General features: G+C 36.1%; 1 protein-coding gene across 2 annotated transcripts; it reads right to left on the bottom strand.

Moving 5' to 3' along the window:
* Positions 1 to 306: 306 nt before the first annotated feature.
* Positions 307 to 11,744, bottom strand: LOC144959729 (uncharacterized). 2 transcript variants are annotated; one of them, XM_078892411.1, is made up of 2 exons: positions 11,656 to 11,744; positions 307 to 4,003 (listed from the first exon to the last, which is right to left on the bottom strand). In XM_078892411.1, exon 2 carries the CDS (start codon positions 3,972 to 3,974, stop codon positions 1,161 to 1,163), a length of 2,814 nt encoding a protein of 937 aa, XP_078748537.1. In that variant the 5' UTR covers positions 3,975 to 4,003; positions 11,656 to 11,744; the 3' UTR covers positions 307 to 1,160. The 2 variants fall into 2 exon arrangements, with proteins under 2 accessions (XP_078748537.1, XP_078748536.1); XM_078892410.1 differs by lacking the exon at positions 11,656 to 11,744 and adding an exon at positions 11,350 to 11,496.
* Positions 11,745 to 12,002: the final 258 nt, after the last annotated feature.

Here is a 12,002-nt window from a genome sequence, read left to right as displayed (position 1 = left end):
GTACTCAAACGTTTATAAAAACGATTCCCGCTTGAACCAATGAGAAAGCAGCTTTTTTTGACGAATCTTGGCTGATATGCATTAATAAAAACCAAGGTATAAATGTAAGTGTAAGCAAGTAAACACAAAAATCTTGGAAAATGTGATATTATGTGGTGATAGAAGTAGTAGTAGTAGTAGTAGTAGTAGTAGCAGTAGTAGTAGTAGTAGTAGTAGTAGTAGTAGTAGTAGTAGTAGTAGTAGTAGTAGTAGTATAATAATAATAATATTAATAATAATAGTAGTATTATAGTAGTAGTAGTAGTAGTAGTAGTAGTAGTAGTAGTATAGTAGTAGTAGTAGTAGTAGTAGTAGTAGTAGTAGTAGTAGTGTTTTTGTGGGAGGAGGAGGAGGAATTTTGTTTGTTTTAAAGGGTTTTACAGCGCCTGTGACACCTCTATGTCATATCAGCGCCAGTAAAAAGGACGAAAATTGGATAGTAAAAAACATTCTAGATTTACAATTGAAATGACATAAGAAAAAGTAAGACAAAGGGGAATAGTTTAAATAGGGAACAGATGTAGATTCCAGGAGCACACTATCAGTGTACTCAGTTCAGATCACCTAAAAGTCTCATCCAGACACACGCATAAGAACCCTCTAAGAGGAATACACTACAATGTTTTGTTTGTTTTGTCAATGTTAATAAAAACTGGTCCCGCGGGCCTTACCACGCCCACTTTGTCCGCCATCTTGGAAACCTCTCAATAACGACACCTCAGGATAACGACATAAAAACTCGGTCCCGTGGCAAGTCGTTATCGGGAGGTTCCACTGTATAACATGTGACCACATAGAAATATAACTTGTGATCACATAGAAATATAACATGTGACCACATAGAAATATAAAATGTTATCACATAGAAATATAACATGTGATCACAAAGAAATATAACATGTGATCACATAGAAATATAACAGGTGATCACATAGAAATATAACAAGTGATCACATGTAACACAGATCACAAAGAAATATAACATGTGATCACATAGAAATATAACAGGTGATCACATAGAAATATAACAAGTGATCACATGTAATTTAAAGAGGAATTATTCTGTTTCACCAAATTAGCGGGCATTTAGGCAATCAACACTGTATAACTTATAACAGTGATCAAATAAAAATATAACCAAACCCTTTGCACAATCCACAGTCATCCTCACATTCTGTTAAATCTTCCCCACGAGGATACAAAGGTTTTGTGACAGCAAGGAGATCCTCCTCTTTCCCTTTTGTTCCAATGGACTCCCACTCTCCAGGGCAGAGTTTTCTGACAGCCGCATTGAATTTCAGTTTGCATTTTAAAATTTCCGGCAGAGCCAACGTGTCCACTTGCTCTGATCTCGTTAATTTTTGGCAAGATGTTGACGATGACAACATTGTAGAAATGGCCAGAAAACTTAGCGTCTCCAATCGCCACGGCTGACAAGAAATACGATTATAAACAGAAACAATTTCAGGAGTGTCTTCATCAGTATCGTTGCCAACATCCTCCTTCTCTCTCACCTTCTGTTGGAAATCCGAGTCAGAGACCAGAGTCTTGTAATCCTCATGAGTCATGAACAAATTTGCCAGTAAAAATCTCACAGTGCGAATGTTTCCATCCAGCAACGCCTCTTGTAGCAGCGAAGTCATTTTCTCCTCCTGGTTTTTAAACAAGGCAGGGTGGTTATTTTCTACATTCAATGCAGCGAAAGCAATCTTGTCAATTTCTCCAATCCGTCCGCCATAAACGAACCAGTCCCACTCAAAGACGCCGTATTCAAACAACAAAATCAAAGACTGGACATCCCAGCTGTGAGACAGACTTATTCCACATTCTCTGTGGACACTTTTCAATCTTCTCCCAGTGCTTGTCTTGTCCAACACTGATCCGTCTTCCAACAAGATTTTCAAACAGTCATAATTACAAACAGCACCAAGCCAAAGAGTTTCTTCATATTCGTCAACAGCATTTACATCTGCTCCAGCCTCCAAGAATAACTGTAGCACCTCAGGCCACCGTGTTGTAAACATGATGGGAGTCTGTCCTTTAGCATCCGGTAAATTCACGTCTGCTCCACTCTCCAGCAACAAAGTGATATTTTCAAGCCGCCTTCCCTTGACAGCAGCTGTTAAAGGAGTTTCTCCGCTATTTTCACACAAAGTGTTCACTTGCCGACTTCCTTTCTCTAGAAGACACTTGAGATACTCGCTGTCTTCTCTTTTGGCTGCAAAGACTAGAAGCAAATTACAATCTTTACTGACATAGTTAATGTCCGAACCAGCATCAAGGAGCAACTCAAAACACTCCCAGTTTTCATCATCAATGGCAAACCAAAGAGCTGTTTCTCCATCCTCGCTTTCAATGTTCACATCGGCACCATTTTGCATAAGAAATTTCACATTTTCAATGCAATCGGCAATGACAGCATTCATGAGAGGAGTCACACCAGAAGAATCTAATGCATTAATATTTGTACAAAATGGAAAAATGAATTTTAGCACATCAATATCTTTGTTTATTGCAGCACTGTTTATAAGTTTGCCAACATTTTGATTGTGTTCATCATCACTACTGCATCGCTTTCGGCATTCTTCCAGTAAAAATTTGACACAACGGACATCCCCGTATTCTGATGCTATGTCTAGCACTGTCTCTCCACCTACAATTCTGAGATCCAAATCAGCACGGTGATCAACAAGAATCTTTAGACATTCAAATTGCTTCTTATAAGCAGCAAACATCAAGGCTGTATACCTCAAGTGTCCGTGAGAGACCAGGTTCACATTAAATCCCCCAAACTCCAACAAAACAGTCAAAGATTCCGCTTTTCCATTCTCAGCTGCGTACATCAATGCTGTCATCCCAAGTCCATCATCGGCATTTATGTCAGCTCCAGCATTTAAAATTTTCAATAGAACATCCTTATTCTCAGCATTGACAGCTTCAAACAAAGCAGTCCTCCTGGTTTCTAAAATTTTCTGATTAATGTCGAGTCCATGGGATAAAAGCTGGTCGATTCCATCCAAGCACTGGGCGGAGACAGCATGGGAAAGAACTGAAGCTTTCTGAGAATCAACATGATCAATATTAAGGTCCTCTGTCATCAGTAGTCGTTTCACAACGTCCATCTTTCCAGACCATAACGCATACATCAGGGGTGACTTCTCATCACTATTCAAAAAATTACTGCCAGGTAAACAAACAGCATCGCTCTTAACGTCATCCTCATCCCCAGCATCTTCAAATTTCAAGCTTTTTACCCAAGTACATTCTATATCTTTCACATTATATATTTTCTCCACTTTGTTCACGTCCGCTCCTTTTCCAATAAGATAATTGATCATCTCTAAATCACCACTCAAAATAGCAGAAATCAACGGAGTAAACCCACGACAATTGTAACCATTGACATCAATTTGAAAGCCTTCCATTACATGATCAATGTGATTTTTGGGACACCCTGAAAGAATAAGATAACAAATTGTATTTTCCCATAATCCTCCAGTAACAATCTGCTCAGAAAATTGTGGATCTGAAAAAAGACTTCTAACCTCATCAAAGTTTCCCTGGGAAACCAAGTCATTTAATCTTTTGAACTCAGTCTTGACGCATCCATCAGAATCTCCAAACAGGCCGGCAGCAGCCAAATTCTTAAGACGGTCAGACAAGTTCTTATGAGATGCGTAGATGATGGCATTTGTGTAATTCTGATCAAGCTGACTGATGTCAGCACCAAATCTCAACAACCTTTCTACACAGTCATGGTGGCCGTTCTCCGAAGCCAGCATGAGAGCTGAAACCTCTTTGCCTATTTCCTCATATTCCATCATGACGTTGACATTCTGGCCATCCTTGATATACATTGTGATTTCATATTCATCTCCTACAACAGCCGCCTGGAAGAAGTCCCGGATGTATTGGTCCCTTCTGCCTGATGACATTCTTTGGTTTTCCTGGATTAATTGCCTCTCTGGTGAATAAAACAAAAGTACATGTATGAGCAATCGGTTAAAAACAAATACTTCCATAAAGGGGAGATAATTTCCTTGTGAAGTTTGATATAAAACAAATGCCTCTATTAACAGGAGAGAGAGAGAGAGAGAGAGAGAGAGAGAGAGAGAGAGAGAGAGAGAGAGAGAGAGAGAGAGAGAGAGAGAGAGAGAGAGAGAGAGAGAGAGAGAGAGAGAGAGAGAGAGAGAGAGAGAGAGAGAGTAGAGAGGAGAGAGAGAGAGAGAGAGAGAGAGAGAGAGAGAGAGAGAGGAGAGAGAGAGAGAGAGAAGAGAGAGAGAGAGAGAGAGAGAGAGAGAGAGAGAGAGAGAGAGAGAGAGAGAGAGAGAGAGAGAGAGAGAGAGAGAGAGAGAAATTGAATCATGTTACTCTTAGCAGATATATAAAATGAACCTGACTGAAATTTGAAAATGATTTTAAAAATTTGGTTACTGAACAATTAAAAGCAGAGAATTTGTTTATTTCGCGGACGAATCCCAAGGCCTATGTGTTGTTCACCCCAAAACCGACCACACCTACTATTTTCCTGTTTTCCTCATACAAAATAATACAATTTATTATAATCACATTTCCACAAAACTAAATCCAACATCATATTATCCAAATCAGAGATGAAAATAACTATCAAAACAAGGAAGCAAAGATGGTGGAATATTATCTAGCTCATATATTAATTTTACGATACATCGATATCGGTGTGGATAGACAGCTCAGTGGGTTAGACCACCTTTCATTTAGTTTCTTTTTGCTGTACTAGTTCGAATCTGCTCGCTCCCTCTATTTTTTTATTTTTATTTTTTGTTTCCCTTTTGCCTCCAAAATGGTGTTTTCACTTATGTTCCAATCAGGAGTTTTTAAATTAGTTGAATTTTGTATTTCTCCGATAATCATACAATTTGCATTCATTAAATATTTTGCTCTAATTATTCTTTCTGTTCTGGGTTTTTTTCTCTCAAATATTTATTACTATTATAACAGTGATAATAATAATTATTATTATTGTTATTATCTCTCTCTCTCTCTCTCTCTCTCTCTCTCTCTCTCTCTCTCTCTCTCTCTCTCTCTCATACGATACCAAAAATCGTGCTGAAACTGAACATTTAGCAAAAAGCCCCAGTTTCTGTGATCTAGCCTGAACGATGGTACCACTTGCCGATTACAAGAGATAAAGCTGTCACTGAGTAATTAATTACTGCTGAAGGCGGTTGAGTAAGGGGAGATAAATGAGTAGGAAAAAAAGCATGCATATAACATGCATTTTAAATTATTCTGTGACTAAATTATCATATTATGAGTAACTTTTTCCTCAGTTTACTTAAAGATCCATCTTTCTTCTTTTTTAAACTGCTTTTAAATGAAATTTTATCCAGATATAAATTATTATCGTATGAATTAAAAAGGCACCTAAACTTTATTATTTTACCAAAAGTACTTTTGTTTGTTGCTTTAGGTCTCTTCCAACACAATTGAGGTTATATGAGAGACCGCTGAAACAAAAAAACAAGCAATCTAACAAAAATAGTACAAATGTAAATCAAAATCATAACCTAAAGATATCATAAGCTAAATTATAAATAACCAAGAACAAACAGGCAGAAGATTTACAGAAAAAAAAATATCCCCTGTCAAAAATACAATCACAAACCAAAGAAGCAGGATAGGCTAGTAAAGAGAAGAAGAAATGACATCACTATCGGATCGTACACCCATGCGAACATCATAGGTATATGATTCAAGGGTGATGCTTCCCATCCAACCACCCGCCCAAAAGTACTTTGAATACAATGTAGTATGATGGTTTCATACTTCTTGTATTTTTTTAAATAGCACTTTCTGTTATGGTCTCCTTCTATTTGTCTTGCGGTATGCTGCGCGCCGTCGCACTTAAGTGGGGAGAAAGGATAAAACCAGTGGCGCACCTCGCTTCAACGTCATTCGCCTCCCGACTCACGTCGGGGGCAATCCTAATTGAAATAAAACTATTAGATAGTAAGATTTAATAGTGTGTTATTTCTGTTTCTTTATTTGACAGGTATGTTGAACTTTTATTATTAACATTGTCATAAGCATTATTATTATTATTATTATTATTATTATTATTATTATTATTATTATTATTATTATTATTATTATTATTATTATTATTATTATTATTATTATTATTATTGCTGTTGCATTTATTGTTTTAATTATTGACATCGTGATTTCTTATTTTATTCATATCATTTCCATGGATTGTTAATGCCTTTGTGTAATGACAGTAAATCGAATACGTGCCAGTATAACTTGTATCTGTCATGAGGAAAATACTTAGTCTATTTAATTGATTACATGAGTGCTAGCAATAATCTGTTTATCACGATTACAAACTTACCACGATCTTTATTACTGGTGATTTGTAAATAATATCGGCCTACTCTAATGTTGTTGGTATAATTATCCTGTCACTGTCACATCCCTTCCATCTATCCATCTATATCTCTCTGTATCTATCTATCTATCTATCTATCTATCTATCTATCTATCTATCTATCTATCTATCTATCTATCTATCTATCCATCCATCCATCTACCGACCGACCTACGGACCTATCTATCTGTATACTTACTAATCTGTCTGCCTATGCACATATGTACCCATCTTTATATATTTACCTTTTCAATTACTTAGTATGAGATTACAGTTGGCTACATATCAATCTACCTAATAATCTATTCAACTATCTATATGCCTGTCACCTGATACACATATAGGCATAAGTACCTATTGTCTGACTAGCTGTATGCTCAGTTATTGGTCTGTCTGTCAAGCTTTCTTGGTCATTAATCGTTATAGCTGTATAATGTCCTGATGATGCCCTGCATCATAGAATTATACCAAACTTCTGAGATTGTTGGTAGTGATTTATATCTTATGCTTTTATGCTTAATGATGTTGGCATATTCGATGCCATTATCTCACTTGGTAAATATTCATGTTTTATTGATACATTCGATTATCATTATATTACTAATTTTGGCCGTATCGCCACTCGACTTACGTTGAGGGCTGAGTGCCAATCTTCATTTTCTATTCCATTATATAACATGCATTGGCCGTATCGCCACTCGACTTACGTTGAGGGCTGAGTGCCAATCTTCATTTTTCATTCCATTATATAACATGCATTGGCCGTATCGCCACTCGACTTACGTTGAGGGCTGAGTGCCAATCTTCATTTTCTATTCCATTATATAACATGCATTGGCCGTATCGCCACTCGACTTACGTTGAGGGCTGAGTGCCAATCTTCATTTTCTATTCCATTATATAACATGCATTGGCCGTATCGCCACTCGACTTACGTTGAGGGCTGAGTGCCAATCTTCATTTTCTATTCCATTATATAACATGCATTGGTCATTCGCCTCCCGACTCACGTTGAGGGCAATCCTAATTGAAATAAAACTATTAGATAGTAAGATTTAATAGTGTGTTATTTCTGTTTCTTTATTTGACAGTGTCGCCCCTTACTTAGAACCAATCACGACCCTGAGCATTGCGCGAGAGAAAAAACTCAGCATATCTCTTGCGCAAAATAAGATCTTGTTTTGTTCTATCACTCCCTCTTCATTCGTCCCAAGCCTCAAGAAGCCTGCCACGCTGCCTGCCAAAATAGCGGCACTGGCAACTACACACATCTCATTCTCAACAACAAAAACTACACCTCATTATCAAGAAATATCTCGCCACCAAACCTCTCAGAGCAACTCCATACATCCTCCCTATCAAATCTCTCTCATTTACTCCATCGACTATATTACACCTTCCTCATTAAAAACTACACGTAACTTGAAGAAAACTACAAAGAGGCTTCATTATTGTATGTACCCCCTGCAACCCAAATAACAAGATACCACAATAACAAGATTATTACAACAATATTAATTGTATTAAAATGTCACCGTACAGATTTGATTTTTTTACGTTGTGTGTTAGTTAACATGTTCTATTTTATCATAGTGAAAACAGAATTGCCAGTTAAGCGATGGTTATTGAGTTATGGCCATTTGAAGTGAAATCTGCTAAAATCCCTGAAAGTGAAAGAATAGTGTGTATCTGACAAAGTTAATAATTTGAATTATGTCTTTATATATTGTTATGTCTAAACTGTATTATAGTCTTTTTAAACCATAAAAATGGTAAAGCCAATATTTTCACAGGGTCTCTATTGTTTAAAGGAATAGGACAGTGGTATATATATCGCAAGTAATATCAGATCAAACAATCCCACAGTGATATATATTTTATATCGCAAGTAATATCAGATCAAACAATAGGAATAGGACAGTGGTATATATTAGATATCACAAGTAATATCAGATCAAACAATCCCAGCTACCAAATCTTGCTAGTTGAACAAAAGAATACTTTTTAAAATACTTTACTGCACCTGCGATAAATATTGGTACTTATATTTGTAAGCTTAGTGCTGTCTTTATCCAAGTTTATAATAGTCGAATTCTACATTTCCACTCGTTGTCCTGTTGACATTTTTCTATACTTTATGCATTACCGGTAATGTGGCACTGATTTCTGACCAAACCCCTCAAACCCAACTCCACTGATAGACTAGTGTCCTATCCAGAGGGTAACTAGTGATTTCTATTGTAATACTACAGGATAAACTCCGCCTCATGGACCAAGTGGTTCTTAATGACTACTATTTTTCTATGTATATCAAAAAGAAACCCGAATCTATAGGGTGCTAAAGTAATATATGGAAAAAATGTCAAATGTAAAATGCTTTTTAAAGACAGCATCGCAACATTATGACCGAAACTGACATGAGGGATAATTTAAGAAAGGAAATAAAAGATTACATCTAGCTCTGTAAACTTTATTATGCCCAGTGGATTATGCGATAGACCCTAAAAACTGTACATCAGTAACATTGTCTATTTATAATTAAATAAACATTGAATTTTCATAACAGCCGAAACTACAATATCGGACGACATTGCTAGTCGAAAGCATTATTAAGTCAGTCATGCCACTATACTTTGCACTGTGTTATGAAAGAGTATTAAAAAGCAACTCTCTTACTCTTAAGAAACTATTTTGGATTCAATGATTATTTATTATTGACATGAGATAACACTACACTCCGCTATACTTAGCCTACTTGCACTGGTACTGGTAGGTTCTTGAATAATGGATATTATTCAACGTAGAAAACATGGAACTTGGCTTTGGTGACTTAAATGTTCAAGAAATGAATTGCACTATAATCTGCATTCCCTCGTCTTTCTTTTTCGCCAAAAATATATTTGGAGTACGGTGACATTATTTAAATACATATTTCATTTAACAAAAACCAACTTTTTATGGTCTTCTTACAATTTTTATATCATCGGTAAAAATAATTGTTATGTGTTCGGTATCATAAAATAATAACATTTGATTTTATCTCGTTTTGTTCACATCTAAAACAATTTTTTAACATAACATAATCTTAAAGCGTGCTTGATTAAAGATGTGACATAAAAAAAATTGACATATTGTTGAAAAAAAGTGGTCAGTCAAAAGTGCTCGAACAGGTAGCACAATGGGGTCAGTCAGAGGTCAGATATTTGTCGAGGGTAGAGGTTTAATGACTTGTGGATTTTCAGATAAATCTGTCATCTGCATTTTTTGCGGCCGCAAATCGTGGCAAATTTTGGGAAAATTGGCAAATCGCGTGGCAAATTTTGGGGAAAAAAAAGAAGCGAAAACAAAATAATGAAGAAAAAAATGTGCGAAACTTGAGAAATGTTGCAGCTTTGCCTGGGCCCAAACCCAGGGAGGCCACTCTCTACGGATAGTGATCCTTTAAAATCTTTGTAACAACGTTATTCACTCAATAAATGTAGCCACCTTAAATGTAATAAATTGTCTTTTATATATATTTTTTTCTGTATCGCGTGTTAATTTTTACTGAAACGCTTAGTTCTCCTCGGCAAATTTTGGGGTTTTTTTTTGCAAATTTTGGCAAATTTTAGGTCCCAATTCGGCCAAAAATGCAGATGACAGCTAAATGTTTGTTCGTTCAGTGCCATGCTCACCCACACAAACACACACACCCTCTCTCTCTCTCTCTCTCTCACACAAACACACACGCTCTCTCTCTCTCACAAACACATACATTCTCTCTCACACACATACATACAACACACTCTCTCTCTCTCTTGTTTAAAAAAAAAATTGCTCTAAATCTTGGTGTTGTTTTTGAGAGTTTATTGTTTGCTCAGCGTTTATGTAAATTGCCATTGCTACAAATCTGACCGTTTGGTCTCTCTCTGAATATTTTTGTTTGTTTGCTTTTTAATTATTTATTCTTTTTAGATAGAATATACTTTTTGAGATCCAGGTGTTGATGACTATGACAATTTGCTAGAAAGGAACCAAAAGAGAGAGAGAAAAAATTTTTTTTTTAAAAAAGGGGGAGGGAATGGGACATTTATCATTTGCAACGCTCTGTAGAAAGAAGACGAAAAAGAAAAAAAAAGAAGTGGCGGAACCAGGATTCGACCACACAGCATCGCTTTAGATGAAAGTCAGACGACTTAACCATTTGACCATGACACCTACATGAATGTCGACACATATTGTGTATACAATATTTTATAGTATGATTCTTTTCATCGACTGATTTATTGTTGGTTAATTTTATGTTTTTATCGATATAACTTATTTCTATGTGCATTTCGAAACTTTTCATATTCAGGAATGTGGATAAATGTTTAAAAGAGTGGAGTTTCAAAAAAGTGTCTGCCAATAATAATTGGCAGACTTGTCTGTCAATAATCACAGCTCGGAACCAATTTGGATACTGAAGTGTTGAAAATGTTTAAGACTTGAATAATGGCAATTACTCTACACAAAACCTTCCAAATAGATATAGAGAGCTGCCACAATGCCGTGAACCTAACATGACCTTGCTCGATAGACTACATTCACGGCGCCGTGATCTTAGCCTGGCTTCACCGTCACCACAGGGCAGGATACACATTCATTCATTCAGTTCAGTGCCCTGTGTCTGTGTAGCCTAGGGCGCTGTGTAGCCTCTGCCTTTCAGATTATTTGGCCTTTTTTCCATGATCAGGTCAGGTTGGCATTCATTCTGTATAAAAGTTAAACGGACAAGGGCCTGTAAATAACGGCTGCGAATGTAGTGTAGGCTGTACTGTGGATAACTCTAACTCTAAGCCGTCAATCAGGGAAATCGTGCATGATTTTGATTTGTGACAAGGCCACTTGACGGAAGTGGAAGCAGTTTTTACCCTTACCTGTTGGTTATATTTTACTGAACTGTACATTAATTAAAACGGGAATTTTTATATGTCAAGTTTTGGGGATTTGAGTTTAAAATTGACAATTAGTCAATTAGCAATCCAACAATTAACATTATAAAAATAAGTATACGATTCCATAAGTATAAGGAGTAAGCGAAAGCAGTATTTGTAGATAGTATTAGCAGTCATCATCTTTAATTCACCAGAGAGCTACACATTTGTCTATTTCGAAGATATCTTTTCAATTCTTATAAATTCAACAAACAACATAATAATATTTGTATGCGACGGTTAGCTTACCATAATAAAATAAACATCAACAATTATTATTATTATATTCGTGTTTTATTGGAAAGCGCCTTAGAGCATGAATTCATGGACTGCTGATATTATACCCGAAGTATTATAAGGGGGGGATTTTACAATTCGGTCTCGCGGGCCGCGCAAAGTAATAAAATTCGTTTGAAATTTCACCTCAGGAGTAAATATTGAAGATATTATCAAGCAGGAGATATAATTTTCGAGAAGAGATCAAAATTCACGACAGATAACATTGACAAGATATTATTTCTTTAAAAAAAACTAGAAGTGTTGATATTTTCCCCCGTTGCTTTCTTTTATTATTATTATTATTATTATTATTATTA

Source organism: Berghia stephanieae, chromosome 14 (genome assembly GCF_034508935.2).
Source record: "Berghia stephanieae isolate SIO BIC M18660-M18661 chromosome 14, UCSD_Bste_1.3, whole genome shotgun sequence".
In the NCBI taxonomy this organism is placed as follows: Eukaryota; Metazoa; Mollusca; class Gastropoda; order Nudibranchia; family Aeolidiidae; genus Berghia; species Berghia stephanieae.
Note: the sequence above shows the minus strand (reverse complement) of the source record. Positions and strands in the feature narration are given on the sequence as shown.

Excerpts from the sequence above, each read along its gene's own strand:
- LOC144959729 (XM_078892411.1), bottom strand. The coding sequence starts at position 3,974 with ATGTCATCAGGCAGAAGGGACCAATACATCCGGGACTTCTTCCAGGCG.